Source organism: Poecilia reticulata, chromosome 18 (assembly GCF_904066995.2).
Source record: "Poecilia reticulata chromosome 18, P_reticulata-male-v2, whole genome shotgun sequence".
Classification (NCBI taxonomy): Eukaryota; Metazoa; Chordata; class Actinopteri; order Cyprinodontiformes; family Poeciliidae; genus Poecilia; species Poecilia reticulata.
Genome location: NC_088847.1, coordinates 9,139,864 through 9,157,290, shown reverse-complemented (window position 1 = coordinate 9,157,290; position 17,427 = coordinate 9,139,864). Strand labels below are relative to the sequence as shown.

Sequence of the window (17,427 nt, the reverse complement as noted above, 5' to 3'; positions counted from 1 at the left end):
GTGCGTGTTCCTGTTTGTACATTTACAAAACACAGAAGAAAAAGTTATGGTCAAACAGAGAGAGATGTTTGCAGAAATGCAACGTTCTCATCTTATTTTGTTTAGCTTTTACAAACTTACGTTCTGGCACCTGTGTAAATAAATACCTGGGAATCATCTGAATCCAAGCTAACATAGCTAGTTTGAGAAAGGAAAAAGATGAACTGCAACGCAAAAGATGCAAAGACGCTGAATATTTTCCAAAATCTGCCAGGTTCCAGCCATGAACGTCGATCTTTACTCAGATTTCCGTGGGACAGACTACAAGCAAAATATCACCGTGAACTGCAGAGAATGTGAACATGATGGTCTGTTGCATAAATCCTAAAAAGAAAAACAAAACATGAAAGTATGTGATCAATAGAGAAAAACTAAAGGAGTGTGACAATGTTTTTCTGCAAGTTCTCTGAACTACTGGAAAGTAATTTGTTGTTAGTATCTGTGTCCAAACACATGGCAACAGACACGATTAAAAACCACTGGAAGTGCAAATATTTGCAGGGATTAGTGTGCAAATTATGTTCATTTAATTCGGTTTTTAACAAACAAAAGAGTTCAGCATAATATCCTAACTATCTGGCAATAAAAATAAAAAATAAAAAAAAACAATAGCAGCTGCAAGTTTTATTAAATTCTTAATCTGAAATTAGTCTCCCTCTAAAGTTAATCAAAAGATCTGGTGCTTGTTGGTCTCTCTGCTGCTCCAAGATTGATTATTTCTGAATTAAGAGAAAGTAGACGGGCTGGAGAGAGGATAAAACGAGAAAAACAGACGGCACAAAACACAGCAGAGACCCGGATAGTTTTGCCGTCCCGGTAGAAAACAGACTCAAGAATAAGGGGGCATGAGAATGAGCTCCATAAACAAACACAAAAATTAGCAGCAAGGGATCTGGTTAAAACGTGATACGAGAAAACAAAAATACAGAGCGAAATCTGATAGGAGCGAGCGACGCAACAGAAGCCCGGGGAGGACGAGCGGGGAGGAGGGCGGCACGGCGGGAGCCGAAGCCTCGGCCGAAACGGACACGTTGCTCTGCGGAGATTTCCCCCCTCAGGGGAGACGAGGAGCTAAACTATTCCCACACTCGCTCACTGAGAGCTTTGTCTGCAAGCCAGGCGGAAAAGATGAAAAATTTTTTTAAAAGAATCTTTCACTCAGCTGATGCTAATAACCTCTGTCACGTTGCCCTTTGTTGTTCCAAGTTTATCTTGTGAGAGCAAACTTACAGCGTCATTATCTTCAGAGGATGGTTTTTGAAAGAATTGATCTGTGACAGCTCCACATGAAAGATGTCACAAGAAATCATGAATTTGAATCATTTTAGAAATCTCCAAGGAACAATAATGACGGTTTTCTGTGTTAAGAGTTTCAGATTATTTGATTACAACCTCAAGTTTCCAACAGATTTCATCCCGTCAATAACAAAACTAAAATAATCAGCCGAAGAAAAGATGTGCGTATAAAAAAAAAAGTATACGACACAATTTCAAGGCGTAAAGATATTTAGCTTTGTTCGTATCTATGCTTCAATTCTTAATTGACACAATTTCATACCAAACTTCAGCTTTTGACTGTAAAATGGTTTGTTTGGAATATACAACATGTTTCATATCAGTAAACTGTAACAGTTGCATAGTTTAATAAAGGTTGTTGAAAGAGGTTGTATTTCCTTTTCTTTTTTTTTTTTACCAGTGCTTCACATATCAGTGTATACTTGACATTTTTATTGCCATGGAAACTAAAAAAACAGGAAATAGAAAGTGATTCATCCGTTTCCCACATGATTTTTTATTTATTTATTTTTTGTCTTTCTAATCTGCGGCCCAAAAAGAGAAAGACGTCAAGTTACATGAAATTTTTTTTAAAGTGTTTTGAGTAAGATATGAGATTTCCAGAAAATTATACAAGGAGAGAGTTTCACAGGAAGAGGAAGAAATGCAGAAACTCGACCTCAAAACCCTTTCAGAGTTTTTTTTTTTTTACATAGAATATTTTGGTGGTTCTGTTTCGATGAGGAGAGTTTAGTTCTTGTTGCTGAAAATGTTTTTAGCTTTTAACTTTAAGATCAAATTTATTCTTCGGTCTATTATTGAAGAAAGAAATAACTTCAGAGGAAAATAAAGGAATGAAAAAAAAGATACTGTTCATTTATTTGGACATTTGGAATTTTTTGTCTAGTTCACTGATCATTTTGGTTACAAAGCAAAGATAATTCAGACTCATTCAAAAAAAAATCTAGAAATGGTCTTTTGAGTGATTTTCACCCTTTGTCAAGCAATTATGAATTCTATTAAAAAGTTAAATAAAATGAAAAAAAAACTCAGTTTTGTTTAGATCCCAAAGGAAATGGGTGAAAACTGAAATGATCCTTTATTTCACTGTCAAACCAGAAGCTAGCTTTAGCATTCTGGCATGATTTCTGGAGCACTAATATAGTGAAGCACAAATCAGCAAATGTTTGGCACTCAAATGTTCAAAATGTTAGAAAAAGCGCTGGAAATAAAACCCATCTGGGACTGGAAAATATAAAATCTGTAAATAAAAATCACTGAGTATCTTTGAAAGACACTGACCTCAAAATGTGAGCAGGAACAAAATCTGCTGTGATTTTGAAAAAATGGTCATTGGATTTTTACTTTGATTTATGAATTTCATCACTTAGCAAGTCTGAACGTCTATGAGAACCAAAGGGCTGCATCTAAAAACGAGAAATAACTATGTAGGGTGTATTTTAATTTTTGGAAAGCTTAGCCTCGATTAGCCTCACAGACGACGATGTTTTGGGATGTCGTTTGCAGATAAGAGGTTTGTTTTGGACTGGACGAGGTGCTGGACAAATATCCAGAGGAAAGTTCTGGGTCCTTTTAGGGAAATCCTTTTATAGCTCTTTGGACACGTTTTCGTTTGAATGTCCACAGATCTCAGAATAGTAAAACGCTAAAAACTTCTTCCAAGCAAAAATAAAACCTAAAATACTTACAGACTGAATTTTCTGTCATCTCTGGTTATATAAAGTGAAAGATGCACCAACACATTTTCACCATGCTGGTTGATTAATTTTTTTAAAATTCCATTTCTTCCCACAGGATGATGTCAACGAGACTCACTGGGGTTTAGTTTCCCTGAGGGGGAATTTAAACACGTAAACATGGGGGAAGTTTTGTGAAGTTGGGTGGCCGCTAAAGTTTCTCCTTGGGGATGCGAACAAAACCCACAAATTGTGAAGAAAAACGCATAATTGAACTAAAAAAAAAAAAAAAAAGAAGTATACCGAGCTTCAAATAAAAACGTGGTCAAAGTTGAGAGTCTGAGAAAACTAGCTTAATGGCCACATCAGCAAAAAATAAAATAAAGCCCCTGTCTGCATCCCTCAGGTCTCAAAACCTGGGAGAAAACGTCTGAGAGGTGTGTGTGTGTGTGTGTGTGTGTGTGTGTGTGTGTGTGTGTGTGTGTGTGTGTGTGTGTGTGTGTGTGTGTGTGTGTGTGTGTGTGTGTGTGTGTGCGTGTGTGTGTGTGTGTGAAAAAAAAGTAAAAACCGGTTGCGGCGCATTGGAGCAACTATTTCCCATTACCACGTGGATTCAGCTCTTTGGAGTTCAGGCGGATCAAGAGGTTCCATGGAAACAATATTTCAAAGCAGGGAGCATCAAGCGGAGGAATGCCGCGCAAATAAACATCTGAGCCAGGATGAAGGCTCGACTTTCCTTCTGAAGTGCTTCAGAGATTCTTACTGCGGTTGTTCGCGATGCGTCAGCAGCTGCAAAGTCAGGCACCTTTGGATTGAGAAATGTTTGGGGGGGTTTTTCCCCCGCAGGTATTTCAAAAAGTCATTAGATGGGAAGAAAACCTCTAGAGTAATGAATCGATCATATGACGGTTTAACGGCTGATTGATTTTGGCTTCTGTTCATCGGGGCAGAGATAATGAAATAAGAGGGTCACGGAAAGGTTAATCTCGAGGCTTTGGTCACAGTGTTATCTAACAAAGCAGCAATATACTGGCTGCTTCTTCTACTGAAAACAGGATCATGTAAAGAAGCTGCCGCCTTTAATATTTCAGCTCAGATTAAGGTTTTATTAAGGATAATATGTTGTAACGATTCACTGATCTCATGAGACGAAGACGGTACGCCAAATTTGGTTTAGGATGATATTTACGGGAAAAATACGATTCTTGTTTTTCCGTTTCTTTCTGGGAATTTATCCCAAAGGAGGATGATGATGACGATGATGATGATGACGATGATGACGATGTTGATGGAAATCTGGGGTCAAGCAAAGAAGCCCCTGTTCTCAAGAAGCAAGAGATTCAGCCTACACTGCAAAAACACAAAATGTTACCAAGTATTTTCGGTCTAGTTTCTGGTGAAAATATCTTAGGTTTTGTCTTATTTCAATCGTACTAACGAAATATATGGGAGCTTGTTAGTGACAACAAAGTTCCAGTTCCACTGCCAGATTATATGACTTATAACCAGTACTTTTTCCCATCAGTTTCAAGCTAAAGGTTGAATGCTTACTCCACCGTCCTCCTCCTACCTCTGGGAATGTTGATCTTAAAGTCCAGGTCTCTCTCCTCCAGGTGGTACAGCACCACTTCCTGCAGCCGGGCGCGCTCCAGTTCTGACAGGTTCTGGATGGGAACCGGCTGCAGACGCACACTCTGTCCCAGCATGGTCGCCCAGGTGTGGTCCCCCTGCATGCAAGCAGAACAGAGACAGTCTAAAAACCTCTGCAAAAATGAGTCCGGACACTTTGTGTCATTAACAGGTTTCTCTTTTATCCTGAAACGTTCGACGAAACTAATCAGAGTTTGTCAAATTCTTCAGAGAAGATGATCAAACAACAATCAAACATTTTGTGTGATGTCTCAAAACGTCCGCAACACAAAAAGTAAGAGTTTTCTAGTGATCAACTTCAAGTCAAGGGCTTTACAGTTTTCTATTCTGGAGTTATTGCCCTGCCAATTGTGTTTACAGGTATTATTCACTGGTTTATTTTTATCTGAGCCATTCTTTGCAAAACACCATTTTGAGACTCTCTGTCTGTTGACCTTGAGGTCTTTGGCTTTATTCCTCTCATTAGACAAAGCTTCGGGCAGCACACTCGTAATATATTTTAGAACGGAGCATGAATGTCTGTCAAATGTCTGTCTTTAGAAAACAGACTAAATGTAAACACAGACAGGAAAGTCTTCAGAAAGTTGTAATAATATTTCTACCAGTCACTTTTTTTCAAAAGACTGTCATATCGAGATTTACGATTAGCTAACTTTTCCCAAATGGTTTAAAAGTCCTTTTATTGAGAAGCCAGAGTGATGAGAGTCAGAAATCCACTTTCTCAGGCAGCATAGAGTAACACAGATTTCCCCCTCCCCCACCTGTTACTGGGCAGGCTGAAAGACGACTACAACACTTTTTCCTTACATGCAAGAAACACAAAGTCAACTCTTTGGACAGTCATTCATCAAAATAAAAAAAAACCAGCAACAACAGTTGGCAAGCTAAATATTACGATAAATAACAATATAGTTGTTTCGAGACCATCTTCATAAAATATATTGATAATGGGATAATAATGGGGGCTGCACAGTGGCGCAGTTGGTAGAGCTGTTGCCTGACAGCAAGAAGGCTCTGGGTTTGATTCCCGGCCCCGGTCTCTCTGCGTGGAGTTTGCATGTTCTCCCTGTGCATGGTGGGTTTTCTCCGGGTACTCCGGTTTCCTCCCACAGTCCAAAAACATGACTGTCAGGTTAATTGGTCTGTCTAAATTGCCCCTAGGTGTGGGTGTGTGTGTGCATGGTTGTTTGTCCTGTGTGTCTCTGTGTTGCCCTGCGACAGACTGGCGACCTGTCCAGGATGTACCCCGCCTCTCGCCCGGAACGTTAGCTGGAGATGGGCACCAGCAACCCTCCCGACCCCACTGAGGGACAAGGGTGTCAAGAAAATGGATGGATGGAAACACATTTGAAATATTCCAAAATAAATCACAACAATCAAAACCAATAAACAGCAATAAACACACACAACCAAAACCGTAAATTAAATGGATTATGATTTTTCTGTAAACAGAATCGCCATTCAAAGAACATTAATCATCAGAATGGAACGTATGGAGCTCAAATAATTTCCCTTTTCTCTGTCAGTAGAGCTTGTAAATGTTACTTTGTAGCTCCCGTCTCTCCCGTCTCCTCTTATTGAGCCTATGGAGCGTTTGACTCAGATCAGCCGTCGGCTGCACAAGTAAAAATAATCTGTATATAAAATCCTTATATGGCGGTCCAACTTTAAACCGTTAACATAAGCTCGTAAAATGCACTGTGTAAAACATGCAGTACCATCAAACATCTTCTGTATACATTCACATTACTGGGTGTACTTACAGGGACACAAAACACAATCACGTCTCGCTTAAATATCCATGTGGTCAGTGGAATGAAAGTATGAAAACGACGTGGCAGCGCTTTGACAGAGGTTTCACTCTAAATAAAAAGAAAAGGAAGGTGGGACTTTAATAGTGGTTGCTCAGTTTCATACCAATTTATGTCTAAATGTGTTTACTTTCAGTATGGTAAGTATTACATTTGGGCTGTTTTACACAGCTGCAGTCATTGGATAGCGTTAAGGAAATAAGACAAGTTTTGTGTTCCGACGATGTCTGAAGATGTGAGTTTTTAGGTGTGAAATACTTGAATCAGCCTCAAAACAAAAGTAAAAATGCATAGTGAGGAAGCTGACTGAAAGAAAAAAAAAAAAGCCATTATGCAACACAAAAAGCCAAACTTCAGTTTTAAAAACACACTTGAGTATTTAGGAGAAATGTCCAGAGGTCTAGTGAGAGTCAAATTAAAATGTTAGTTTGTTACATCCAGAGGGACCAGTGTGCTTCACAAAGTAGACCAGGAGTAAAATATTATGTGCAAATGTTGATGCAACATCTCAAGACATCAGTCAAAAAGTTAAAGTTCTGATGGAAATGGGTATATCGGATGAAATATGACCATATGTATACTGCTAAATTGGGTACAATTGGGGTTAAGAAACACAAAATCAATGATTTGGAATGGTCCAAAAGTTCAGTTTTTAGTGACAAGTTTGTGGGAGGAAACTTAAAATGTTTGACCCGAAGTACCAAAGTCGTGTTGGCAAACTGGTTCATTTGTAAGAGAGACTCATTGTTCTGGAATCTAGCAAATAAAAACAATAAAACAGCAAACATTTAGTCTGATCGGCCATGTCTTATCTGAATTACTGGTATTTCCAACTGGAATCATGTCACTTAAAAAGAATCTTGTGAACCAGAGAAGACGATCTTGAAAAGAGCAAATGAATGTAAAGTGTTTGGTGGACAGATTGGTGAGTCAAAGGTCAACCAGAGCCAGACTAACTCATGAAAAGTCCGCCTCCCGACTTTTCAAACCCTGTCAGACAAAAATGCAAATATGTCTGCAGCGTGACAGTAGGCGAAAAGGGATTCCTTCCTCCAACTGCTGGGCTCTGAGGAGTAACTGAGGAGGAGTGACCTGAAGGAGATGTTTGCAACGCTGGAGATATTGGGGCAACTGTTGCCATTAGCAGCTGCAGAAACAGCATGTATTTCTGCAGCTGCTAATATGGCTGGCTAATATGCTAGGTTGGCTAATTAAACCTAGGTATGCTAGGTTTAATTTGTGATATTTTATGGAGTAACGCTGATTTCCACCTTGTTTTATTACCAAGAACGCATATATGCGTGTACGTTTATGACAAAACACACAACAGTATATTATGTTTCGAGCAGAAATGCAAGATATTTAAGATTTATAAAAACATAGAAATATAAAGTGGCTACATACATGTGGCTATATCTATGTCCATTTTGATGTATAACGAAGAATCTAATGTTTCAATAGTTGATTTTTTGTGTTTTAAATGATGATTTTTGTGTTTTTTGATTACCTTGTTGGTGAATTTTGCTATTGAAATAAACTTGATTGATATGTACGTTTGATGTGTTAAGAACTTCGATTTACCATTTATCTTGCTTTTATTCATCACACCAATATGAAAGTGGAACAAAAAGACGCAAACATCTGATTTTACAGAAGTTTAATAAAAGAAGATGCATAATGTTTTGAAACATCATTAAAGTCTAATTTTTTTATTGTAGAGGTCAATAATATGCCATGCCAGGTCCACATTTGCCCAATTTTGCTTTGTGTGCCTTCATGATGACAACATATCAGCAAAACGGAGCGATAATACATTATGACCCCATAATAAAGGAAACACTACTTAACATTTCTTACTGCACTGACTCCATTTGTAGCCAGTTTTTAGACTTAAGGTTCCATTCTTCCTGACCTTTCCTTATACCGTGTCTAGTTATGGGCTGCTGTCAATAGCAGGAAGTAGGAAACAAGACAATTCACGCCACATGACAGCCAAACCACACAGGAAGAGACGGAGCAATGGAGTATTTTGTGCCAAGCTTGCAAGATATTTTTCCACATGTGAACCAAAAACAGTCTGGAGCAGGACAAGAACATCATATATGAAACAGAGATTTTTTTTTTCTCCTTACATCTTTGTCTTAATCAAGAAAGCTGTTGTTTTTTTTTTGCTAATTTGTATCAAAAGCATGTTGAAAGAATTGTTTAAATCTGAAAAACATTTGCTCTGACAGAATGAATAATCACTGCAGAGAAACACCTGCTGTGCTACACTGATTATCTAGGTTTACAATGAAATATGGCTATTTATAAAAGCAGCAAAAAAATTAAAAATTAACTAATGTGTATGTATGCAAAGACCAGCCTGTTGCAAAGCCTGCCTCATGATGAGGTGACAGAGTTACAGAAACACTAACAGCTGGCAGGTGTTTCTCGCTTCTCTCCTCCACATGTGGGATCAAACACTCCTCTCCCCTCCAGGTCTCAGTGTTTCTCTCCGTCTTCGTTTTGTGATGTTCGTCAAAAATACTTTACGGATTCCAAAGGGAAATTAAATGTTGTTTGTCACTCGCATTAATTCAAAAGAATAACAAATGGAAACCAAAAACTCAGATCTTATCTGAACGATTCCTGAGGTTTTCTGCATCTCTCTCGTCAGGGTGATGTGATCAGAGGCTCGTCATTCAATAATCATTTCAAGATGTCCCCCACGTCAACAGAGGAACAAAACACACTGTGACATCAAGCAGATTTTAACTCATTCATTTCAAGCTTTCTGCTGATTTTTTGACAAAAGCTTTTGATTTTCTATCAAGGAAACTCAAACACGTCCCTTCAGTGTGTTCTGTCCTGTTTGGGGATTTACATAACGAACATGTGAGAACAGAGTTTCCTCAGATCTAATGACGTCTCATTATCTTCTCATTATTCGGCTTCGCATCGTGTTCCCGAGAATTAATAGGACACGATGGCTGGTTTTCATTAAGATGGACTCAAAACACAGCTTTACACGCATTAGTATGTAAATGTGCTCTGCGAGTGGCTTTACATACAGACACACACACACGCAGGTAGGATTTACTAATAGGTTCTTGGCAGAGCCAAAGGCTTGTGCCTTAACAGGTCACTCACTGACACAGCAGCTGTTGTGTCAGGTCCGACTAGAATTTCATGTTTACATCACAAACAAATAGATTCAATTTTGACGTGTAAAAGGTGAATATGATGTCATTCATTATAATTTCAGCCACCATCCTAAATTTAGACTTTGTATTATTATCCATAAATGTAAAGATTTTTCAAAAAATGTGACTGAAAACAAATCTGGTAGTAGAGCTGTGGTGCAGCACCGAAGCAGGAGCATCACACACAATCCAACTTCAGATTGCAGGTTTTTTTTTTGCTGACACTAAAATTAAAACTGCCCCACATCTGTCAAGGCCAGATTTGCACAACTAGAGGCTCATTAACAGCTTCACACTTTGTAGAAAACACCAAACATGTCAATAAAGCTTTGACACTGAAATAGATATTGGTGTTACTTCTTTGATAATATCAAAGGCTGCTGCGTGTAACTGTTACAAAAATATTTGTATACATTTGTGAAAACTGACAATATGTCATGATATGAGACCGAATCTGTGGGAAAAAAAACAAGCTCTTCTGCCTTCTCCCAGTGCTAACTAAAAACAACCAATCAAAACCAGGAGGTGGGTCTTAGTGCTGTTAATCATGCTTGTGCACACATGGTGCCTCTTCCCAATGTTAACTTAGCAGGATGCAGGACACACCCTGGTCAGGTCGCCAGTCCATCACAAGCCAAATACATAAATATCTACACTCAGACTGAACAATATTCCAAAATTTTGCATTATTACCAACTCCAAGAACCCAAACGCTCCCCACTGCTCCATCTCATCACATCTCCACCGCTGTGCTTTAACTGTGACATTTCATACTGTGATGTGATCCTGAACCCAACCTGAATAATTTTCATCTTATCTGACAAAAGATTGTGGTTTAAATTCATTAGCGCCCCTGAACTTTTTCAGCAAAGAATCTGCCCCCCTTTGTGAAGAAGTCAAATATGTTGCTTGTTTTTCCAGATTAGATAAAAGGCAACTTATTTGTTGCTTGGCAACTGATATCGTTCAGAGTTCAAGCAATCTGAGTTTTCCCTGAAACTCGTCTGATGATAACCCCTCAAAAATTTACCTATTTGTCTCTTTTCAGGCAGGATTGGAAAAGGTTCTACTTTAACGCACTCATTTTTATTTCAATAAGTTTTAAGAGAAAAACCTCAATTGGTGATCATAGGCAAAAACTTGGGTTGGGTGAAGTTTATAATTTGGACTAAATTTTCAGATATGGTCCAAATTCTGCTATTTAGCTCATTTTGTTGTAGCAGAATTTGCTACAAATTGGGGAGTAAAGACAGTAAATGCATGTTTCACATAAACTAAACTATTAGTAAACACAGAATAACGCAACAAATTCTGCTACGTTCAGGCCTATTTGGAGAAAATATTGAGTAAAATATAAAATCTGAGTCAATCTGGAAAAACTTTCTAACCAATTTATGTAATAATCTGTAATTATCAGTGATTTTATGAGGCCTAAAAGGAAAATAAAACAACTAAAGATAGATATCCAAAAATTGTCAACATGAAAATCACACAGTATCCACACGCACACACACCAACTGTACCTGTAGGAGGGCTTCACCTTTTCTCAGTTAAAATCCCCAAACTTCTGTTTCCTTTAGTTTGCAGAGCCTTGGTTATCCAGCCTTTGTTCAGCAAAACAAATTCATCTCAGCTTCATCTGAGCTGAACGAGACTGACTGGGGAGGGCTGAGCAGTGGGTTAGATTAAGAGAGAAGGCGGAGGAAGAGGAGGAGGAGGAGAAGCGGTGCCGCCGACTCGACATCTTACAACATAAACACAAGAGAGGAGGGAGGGAGTGAGGAGGGACGGGGGGAAAGGGCTGAAGAAGCTGGATAGATGGAAACGCAGTGAAGGAAGACAGTGGGAAAGATAACCGGGCGAAATTATCAGCAGAAACCATGAAAGTAATAAAGAGAGGAGGGGTTTAAAGAGGCAATAAAGGCATGTTATCGCCACTTTATGAGGAGGGGATTTAAAGAAACCCACGAATCTGAGCAAACACAGACAGAAAGACAAGTTTGGAGAATCAAAAAGGGGAAACACGGCTACTGAAAAAAGAAAAAAAAAAGATGGTGATCAAGGAAAGCTGGTCACATGAGGAGGGTTCAGGGGACAAAAAGTAGGAAACAGGAGGATGGTGAGAAAATATTAAAGGGATAACTGAAGAGGAAATGAAAAAAAAAGCATCAGCTACTAATGAAGAGAAGAATAAGAACGTTAAAATGCTGAAGGGTTCATTTTTGCCATAAAGTTCAGCTGGTGAAGTCCAAAAAGACCCACGTTTCCTGTAAGTTGGTTCAGATTGAGGAAGGTCCGTGTTCACAAAAGCGGGTCTTGGTCCGGTTGTTTGGTTACCGTGAGTGTAATCACACCTGCACAGAAGGTCTGGAGCAACTAAGAAATGAACTCTGGTCCATTTAAAGTGTTTAAAGTACTCTTAATTTCAGCTCTCTAATTTAGAAAACCCTTGTCGTATTTATATTACCACGATAACAAAAGTGAAAATGAATGACATTAGATTACCGTTATTGAAACAAACAAGGGCATCTCTCTTTTTTATTATTTTTAGCTCCATTTGGCCTTTTTTTTGGTAGACTTTAATTTTTAATCATTTATATGGGATACATACAACCAAGTAAGTTTTGCTTCATGTAAGCATAAAACATTTATTTCTAAATCAGTTAAACCACTTAATGTTGAAATGAGGTCCATTACTCAAGGGCTAGAGAGACGGAGATAGATTTTACTTTCAAGAACATGTAGAGTAAGTAAGTAAGGTACTGCTAGGTCAGGACGGGCAAAATGACAAGATGTTGGATTGAGAAATACAGATTTTAAAAAGTATCAAGACTAATTCATAAGAGCCAATAGGAAGGTAAGGACACAGAAGAAGTTAGGAGGGAGAAAGACAGAACGAGAAGAAGAGGGAGGCGAGCGGGAGGGAGCAAGCAAAGGATTAAAACGACAGGATAAAAGGTCTATAAAAAGGACAGGGGAGAGCATAGCTGAAAGAAAGAAAAAGGCCGTGAGGAAACCTGCTCAAGTGAGAGATGATCAAGTCTTAGGATATGTTAGTGGGTGTCAAAAGCTTCTCTGAGCCCCGATCTGACCTGGATCTCCTCTAATTGAGCTGGAATTAAACCACCTCTATGACGTTGGATATGTGGGATCATGATCAATGCTTTCATGATGTTTAAAGAGACAAAAACAAGATAAGCAACAAGTTATAGCACAGCATGAAATCAACATAAGTTTTTTTCCCCATTACTGTGTTAGTTTGATCAGAATTATAAAAATCATTTCTATTTGTTGAATGCCAGAATAATGAGAGAGGAGTTTTCTTTATTACTTTCTGTCAATTTTTGAATTTCTGACAGACCGAGTCAGTTTTGTAGGCCATTATGCACATAAACACACACACATATTTTCATGATTTGTGGGGACTTCACATTGACTTCCATTTATTTTTTACAGCCTAGCCCTAATCCCTCACCCAAAAACAGCATTTCCCCTCATGGGGACCAAGAGAATGTCCCCACAAGGAGTAGTGGTCCCCACAATCCTACATTGAGGACAGAAACAGGTTTCCACAAGGATATAAAAACCTGGTTCACACACACACACACACACACACACACACACACACACACACACACACACACATACACACACCTTTTAAGCTCTGTCCACTGTGCGATGGCTCTCTGTGCAACTAAATTAAAGAATGACTGCGATAATTTTGTGTTTGGATGACATCATCAAGGGTGTGCCAAATGTAAAGTTCCCAGCTGATAATTTAAGATGTGGTTTTAATATTTCCACATGATTTTCTCTAATTATGATACCACATAATTTGTGGATTGCACAGAACCATCAAGAAGCAAACAAAACAAAACAAACCATAACATGATGCCGTCATCCCTGTTTCTTATTGCTGTGGTGTTCTCAGGCTTACAAGTTTCCACTGTTTTCCTCCAAATGTAAAAAAAAAAAAAAAAAAAAAAAAGTAATTATGGCCAAATAATTCAGTTTTAGCTTTAGCAAGACTAAAAATTATCTTTCCAAATATTAAAATGTGTATACTTTGTGGAGAATTATCCTTCTTGATGTATGAGGCTGAAGAAGAGTCAGTGAGTTGAATTCATGAATCCCATTTATTAATACCAATATACAGCTGGTTCATAGCGGTTCATGCTAACCTTAAGGGCGAGCAGAACAAAATGGCATCAAACAACAGTTTGTTTTTCTTTTTGTTAGTCTCCCAAAAGAGGGTGTTCCCTAGTTTTTTTATTAGTTATTTTGAAGCTTGTGTTTGCGTGTGTGTGAGAATAAGACTGGAACACATCTGTCACACACACCAAAGCCCAAAACAAAAGCAGCTAATGTAAGGGGGGGCGGGGGGAGAAAAAAAATCTGACTTGTCAGGTCAGCACAGTCAAGTTTGGATTCAATGACCTCGAACATCCTATGATGGAAGACAAATACAAGAGATGGTGGATGGAGAAGATACCGCAGAGTGGAGGACGAACAAATAAACTACAGACTGCAGGACAGTGAAGACTAAACAAAACAAAAGAAAAACAAAGACAAACTGGACCAACAGAGACGCAAACGGACAAACAATATCTGACTGATTATAAGCTCTCAACTTAGAGAAGCCATTTTTTTTCCTCTCAGGGCTAATTCACTTTCCCATCCAGCTGCAAAAACATCTCCCGCAACATCACAACGTCTACAGCGTTTTAAAACTTATTTGCCCTCATGCAGATTTATTCTGGTTTTGATTTTTCTTCAAACACATTTCAGCTTGTAGAGAATATAACCTGGATAACTACAATCTGTTCATGGCACAGATTCAGGAAATAATTTAATAGAACCTGTCTGAGAACATGAAGTAGCCTAAACAATAACTGTGCTCAATTCCAAAGAAACTGAAGTTTTAATGGTCTGGTGTTGGCCTGCGTCATCACAGACTGGAAAACTTCCCGTAACTGATGTAATTTTGAATTCTGCTCTTTAGCAGAAAATCCTGAAGGACAATATTCTGGCATCGATTCTTCAACCTTAAGCTCAAGATCACTTATGTGATTCACCAGGACCTTTAGCACACCTGCAACTACGCCTCTATAGAGCTAAAAATAAAAAAGGTTTCAGAACGGCCAATTGAGATATTTTGGCATGACCTTAAAGGAGATCTATCATTCAAAATTCACATTTTACACATTTTTGTACTTCCATTTGGGTCTTTTTACTGCTTCTAAAAACAGACCAATCACTTAAAAAAACTTAACTCTTATTGGTTGCACAGGAGGCTCGACTAATGCTTTTCAGAGATGTATAGATGTATAATTAATGATAAAAAGTAATTAAAAAAATCTTGTTTTGAAATTAGTACTGAATAAATGTAAAAGAAAAGTGAGCATTTTTCTGTCTTAAGTTGATTTGTATTTGCATCAATGTTCAGCTGACTGTGATTTTTGGTACCTGATGTAAATAATAAACTGAGGTAAAGGTGGAATCTTGTGTTTCTGATGTTTGCAACAAAGCTTTTTAAAAATATTTGTGCCACGTTTTGCTAACATTCATGATTAATTACACTGACTATGTTGAAAACACTGTTATTTCTTGACATATCTGACATTTTTGTATACCCTATACTTTCATAGTCCATATGGCGTAATTTTTTTTTCTTTAAAATATTCATAAAATAAAGGCTGGGAATTATATAAAGTGGTCACTAAGAAGGTCACGTTCTTATTAGGTTTCTGGGTTTTTATTTGGACACAGTATCAATGCAATCCATTCTTTTAATGACATTCAGATGATTTAATAATTCCAAAATTAAACTTTACTGAAACTCTGGTCACTAAGCGTTTCTTATGCCACTGTTGATAAAACATCTTAAATGGCAATCTGATTTTTGTGGCAAAAAGCGTCAATACGAAAATTTACAAAAGAAAAAACAAACAGAAAAACATGAGCCAAAGGTTTTGCTTCCTATAGTGAAGAAAAGCGCTTAGTCCTGTAGAAACCATTTTGACCTGCGGCCCTCTCTGCCCGTCTTGTTCCACTGATTTCATGGATATCTTCTGGTCGTCCTCCCCGTCATCGCTTCCTCTAACCCTGCCACTCATTTCCAGTTCAAAGGTCACAGGTGGCACCGCGCGGTCACGTCCCTAAGCCTATGTGCTGACTCCAGCGCTCTTCTTCAAAACAGGATGAATGATGCACAGGCGACTCTCAAATTAATGCAGTCTGCCAGAGCAGGAAATCCATGTCAGGACATATGGATGAACTTCAAGGATGCAGCACCACCTATAGGCCACAATATGTTCAACAAGATGGCAAGAGCAGCAAAAGACAGATGGATACTTTAGAGTTCAAGGGTTGATGAAAGACGTCATTTAAATTTAAGATCAAGTTCAGGGTTTTATTGACATGTAAATATGAATATGTGACTTTTAAACTTTAAGATGACTCAAATTTAGAAAACACTATGAAAATAAGGGGAGGTTATCTACAGAGTTGTAAAAATATGCCATGATGTTTAGTGCATTCACATACTAAGAACTAAGTTCTAAGAACTAAGAACAATGTGTCTTAGAAGTAGTACATGAGTGATGAGCATGTTTTAGATCACGTGTGTCAAACTCAAGGCCTGGGGACCAAATCTGGCCCGCCATAAGATTTTATGTTGCCCTTTATAGCCTTCAACATACAAGTTAAATAAATATTTTAACAATCAAATCAAAGCAGTTCTCATCTGTATACTGCTAAAATACATTAATGTAAAAAAAATAAAATAAAATCTGAATTATTTAACTTTATGGGGGCTTAAACGAGATATGGAAGCAAGAGCACAGAAGCATCAAATAAAGATAAACCTTCAGAAGAGTACACCCAGAGCCATAAGATGTGTGATAACACACAACACATGGCAAAAAACAAAAACCGTAATAGAAAATCCCTGAACAGGGCATTTCCCCCTCTCTGTTAATGTCAAACCCATGAAATGGAATATTTACTTTTATGGAAAAACATCTCCTTAGTCGTGGTAAAACACTTCTAATATTGCCTTTTGTTCAGAAATGCACCAACAGAAGGGGTACGTTAGGTGTAGCCAAATGTCCTGCACATATTTGTCCTCTCACGGTTATTACTGGCTCTGCTGCTTCTTACATGCTTTTCCTTTCCCTGAACTTTCTATTAATAAGTCTGGTTAAAGCACTCTGTGATTGTGCAAGCCACAAAATAGGTTTGTTTATTTAACTTTTTTTTTTATTGGTCTTCTGATGCTGAGTGTAGCTTATTAATAAGAAACCGAATTTCTGGTTTTCCTTGCCTGTAAGCCATTATCAAAATTGGCTGAATTAAGAACTTAATAAAAATAATGGTTGCACTTTTTTTTTTGACTTACTAAAATGAAACAGCCTTTCAATTATTAAATTTTTTTTTTAGAAGCCCCGGGTTTGTAAACCTTTCCGAATATCCCCTGTAAAAGAAACAAAAAAAATATTTACAATTGCTTTAATGTCATTAAACCTCTAAAAAAAAAGAGACTAGACTGAAGGTTTAAAGTGCAGTCAGAGGTCTTGAGTAAGCTGAATTAAATATGTTGCAACTTTGATGTTTCAGTGCAGAGGACAGAGTCCAACACTGCAAGCTGCACATTACTGGAACCAGATGCAATTATCTTCACACTATCTTTTTTTTTTTTTTTTTTTGCCGTTTCTCTCCTTCTGCACTCACACACACATTCATCTATGCACACCAGTGACGTGCGGTGAG

The 17,427-nt window shown here is 38.0% G+C and overlaps 1 protein-coding gene across 5 annotated transcripts in view; it reads right to left on the bottom strand.

Annotated features, from left to right (window-relative positions):
* arhgap36 (Rho GTPase activating protein 36) overlaps window positions 1-17,427 on the bottom strand; it is a 62,892-nt gene that overhangs the window by 21,795 nt on the left and 23,670 nt on the right. For 3 of the 5 annotated variants that reach the window (XM_008435148.3, XM_008435150.3, XM_008435151.3), the window contains exon 2: window positions 4,582-4,738. In XM_008435148.3, the coding sequence (XP_008433370.1) occupies window positions 4,582-4,738 (157 nt within the window). Of the gene's footprint in view, window positions 1-4,581; window positions 4,739-11,180; window positions 11,329-17,427 lie in introns of those variants that run through there. The other 2 variants (XM_008435149.3, XM_008435152.3) reach the window with 2 other exon arrangements.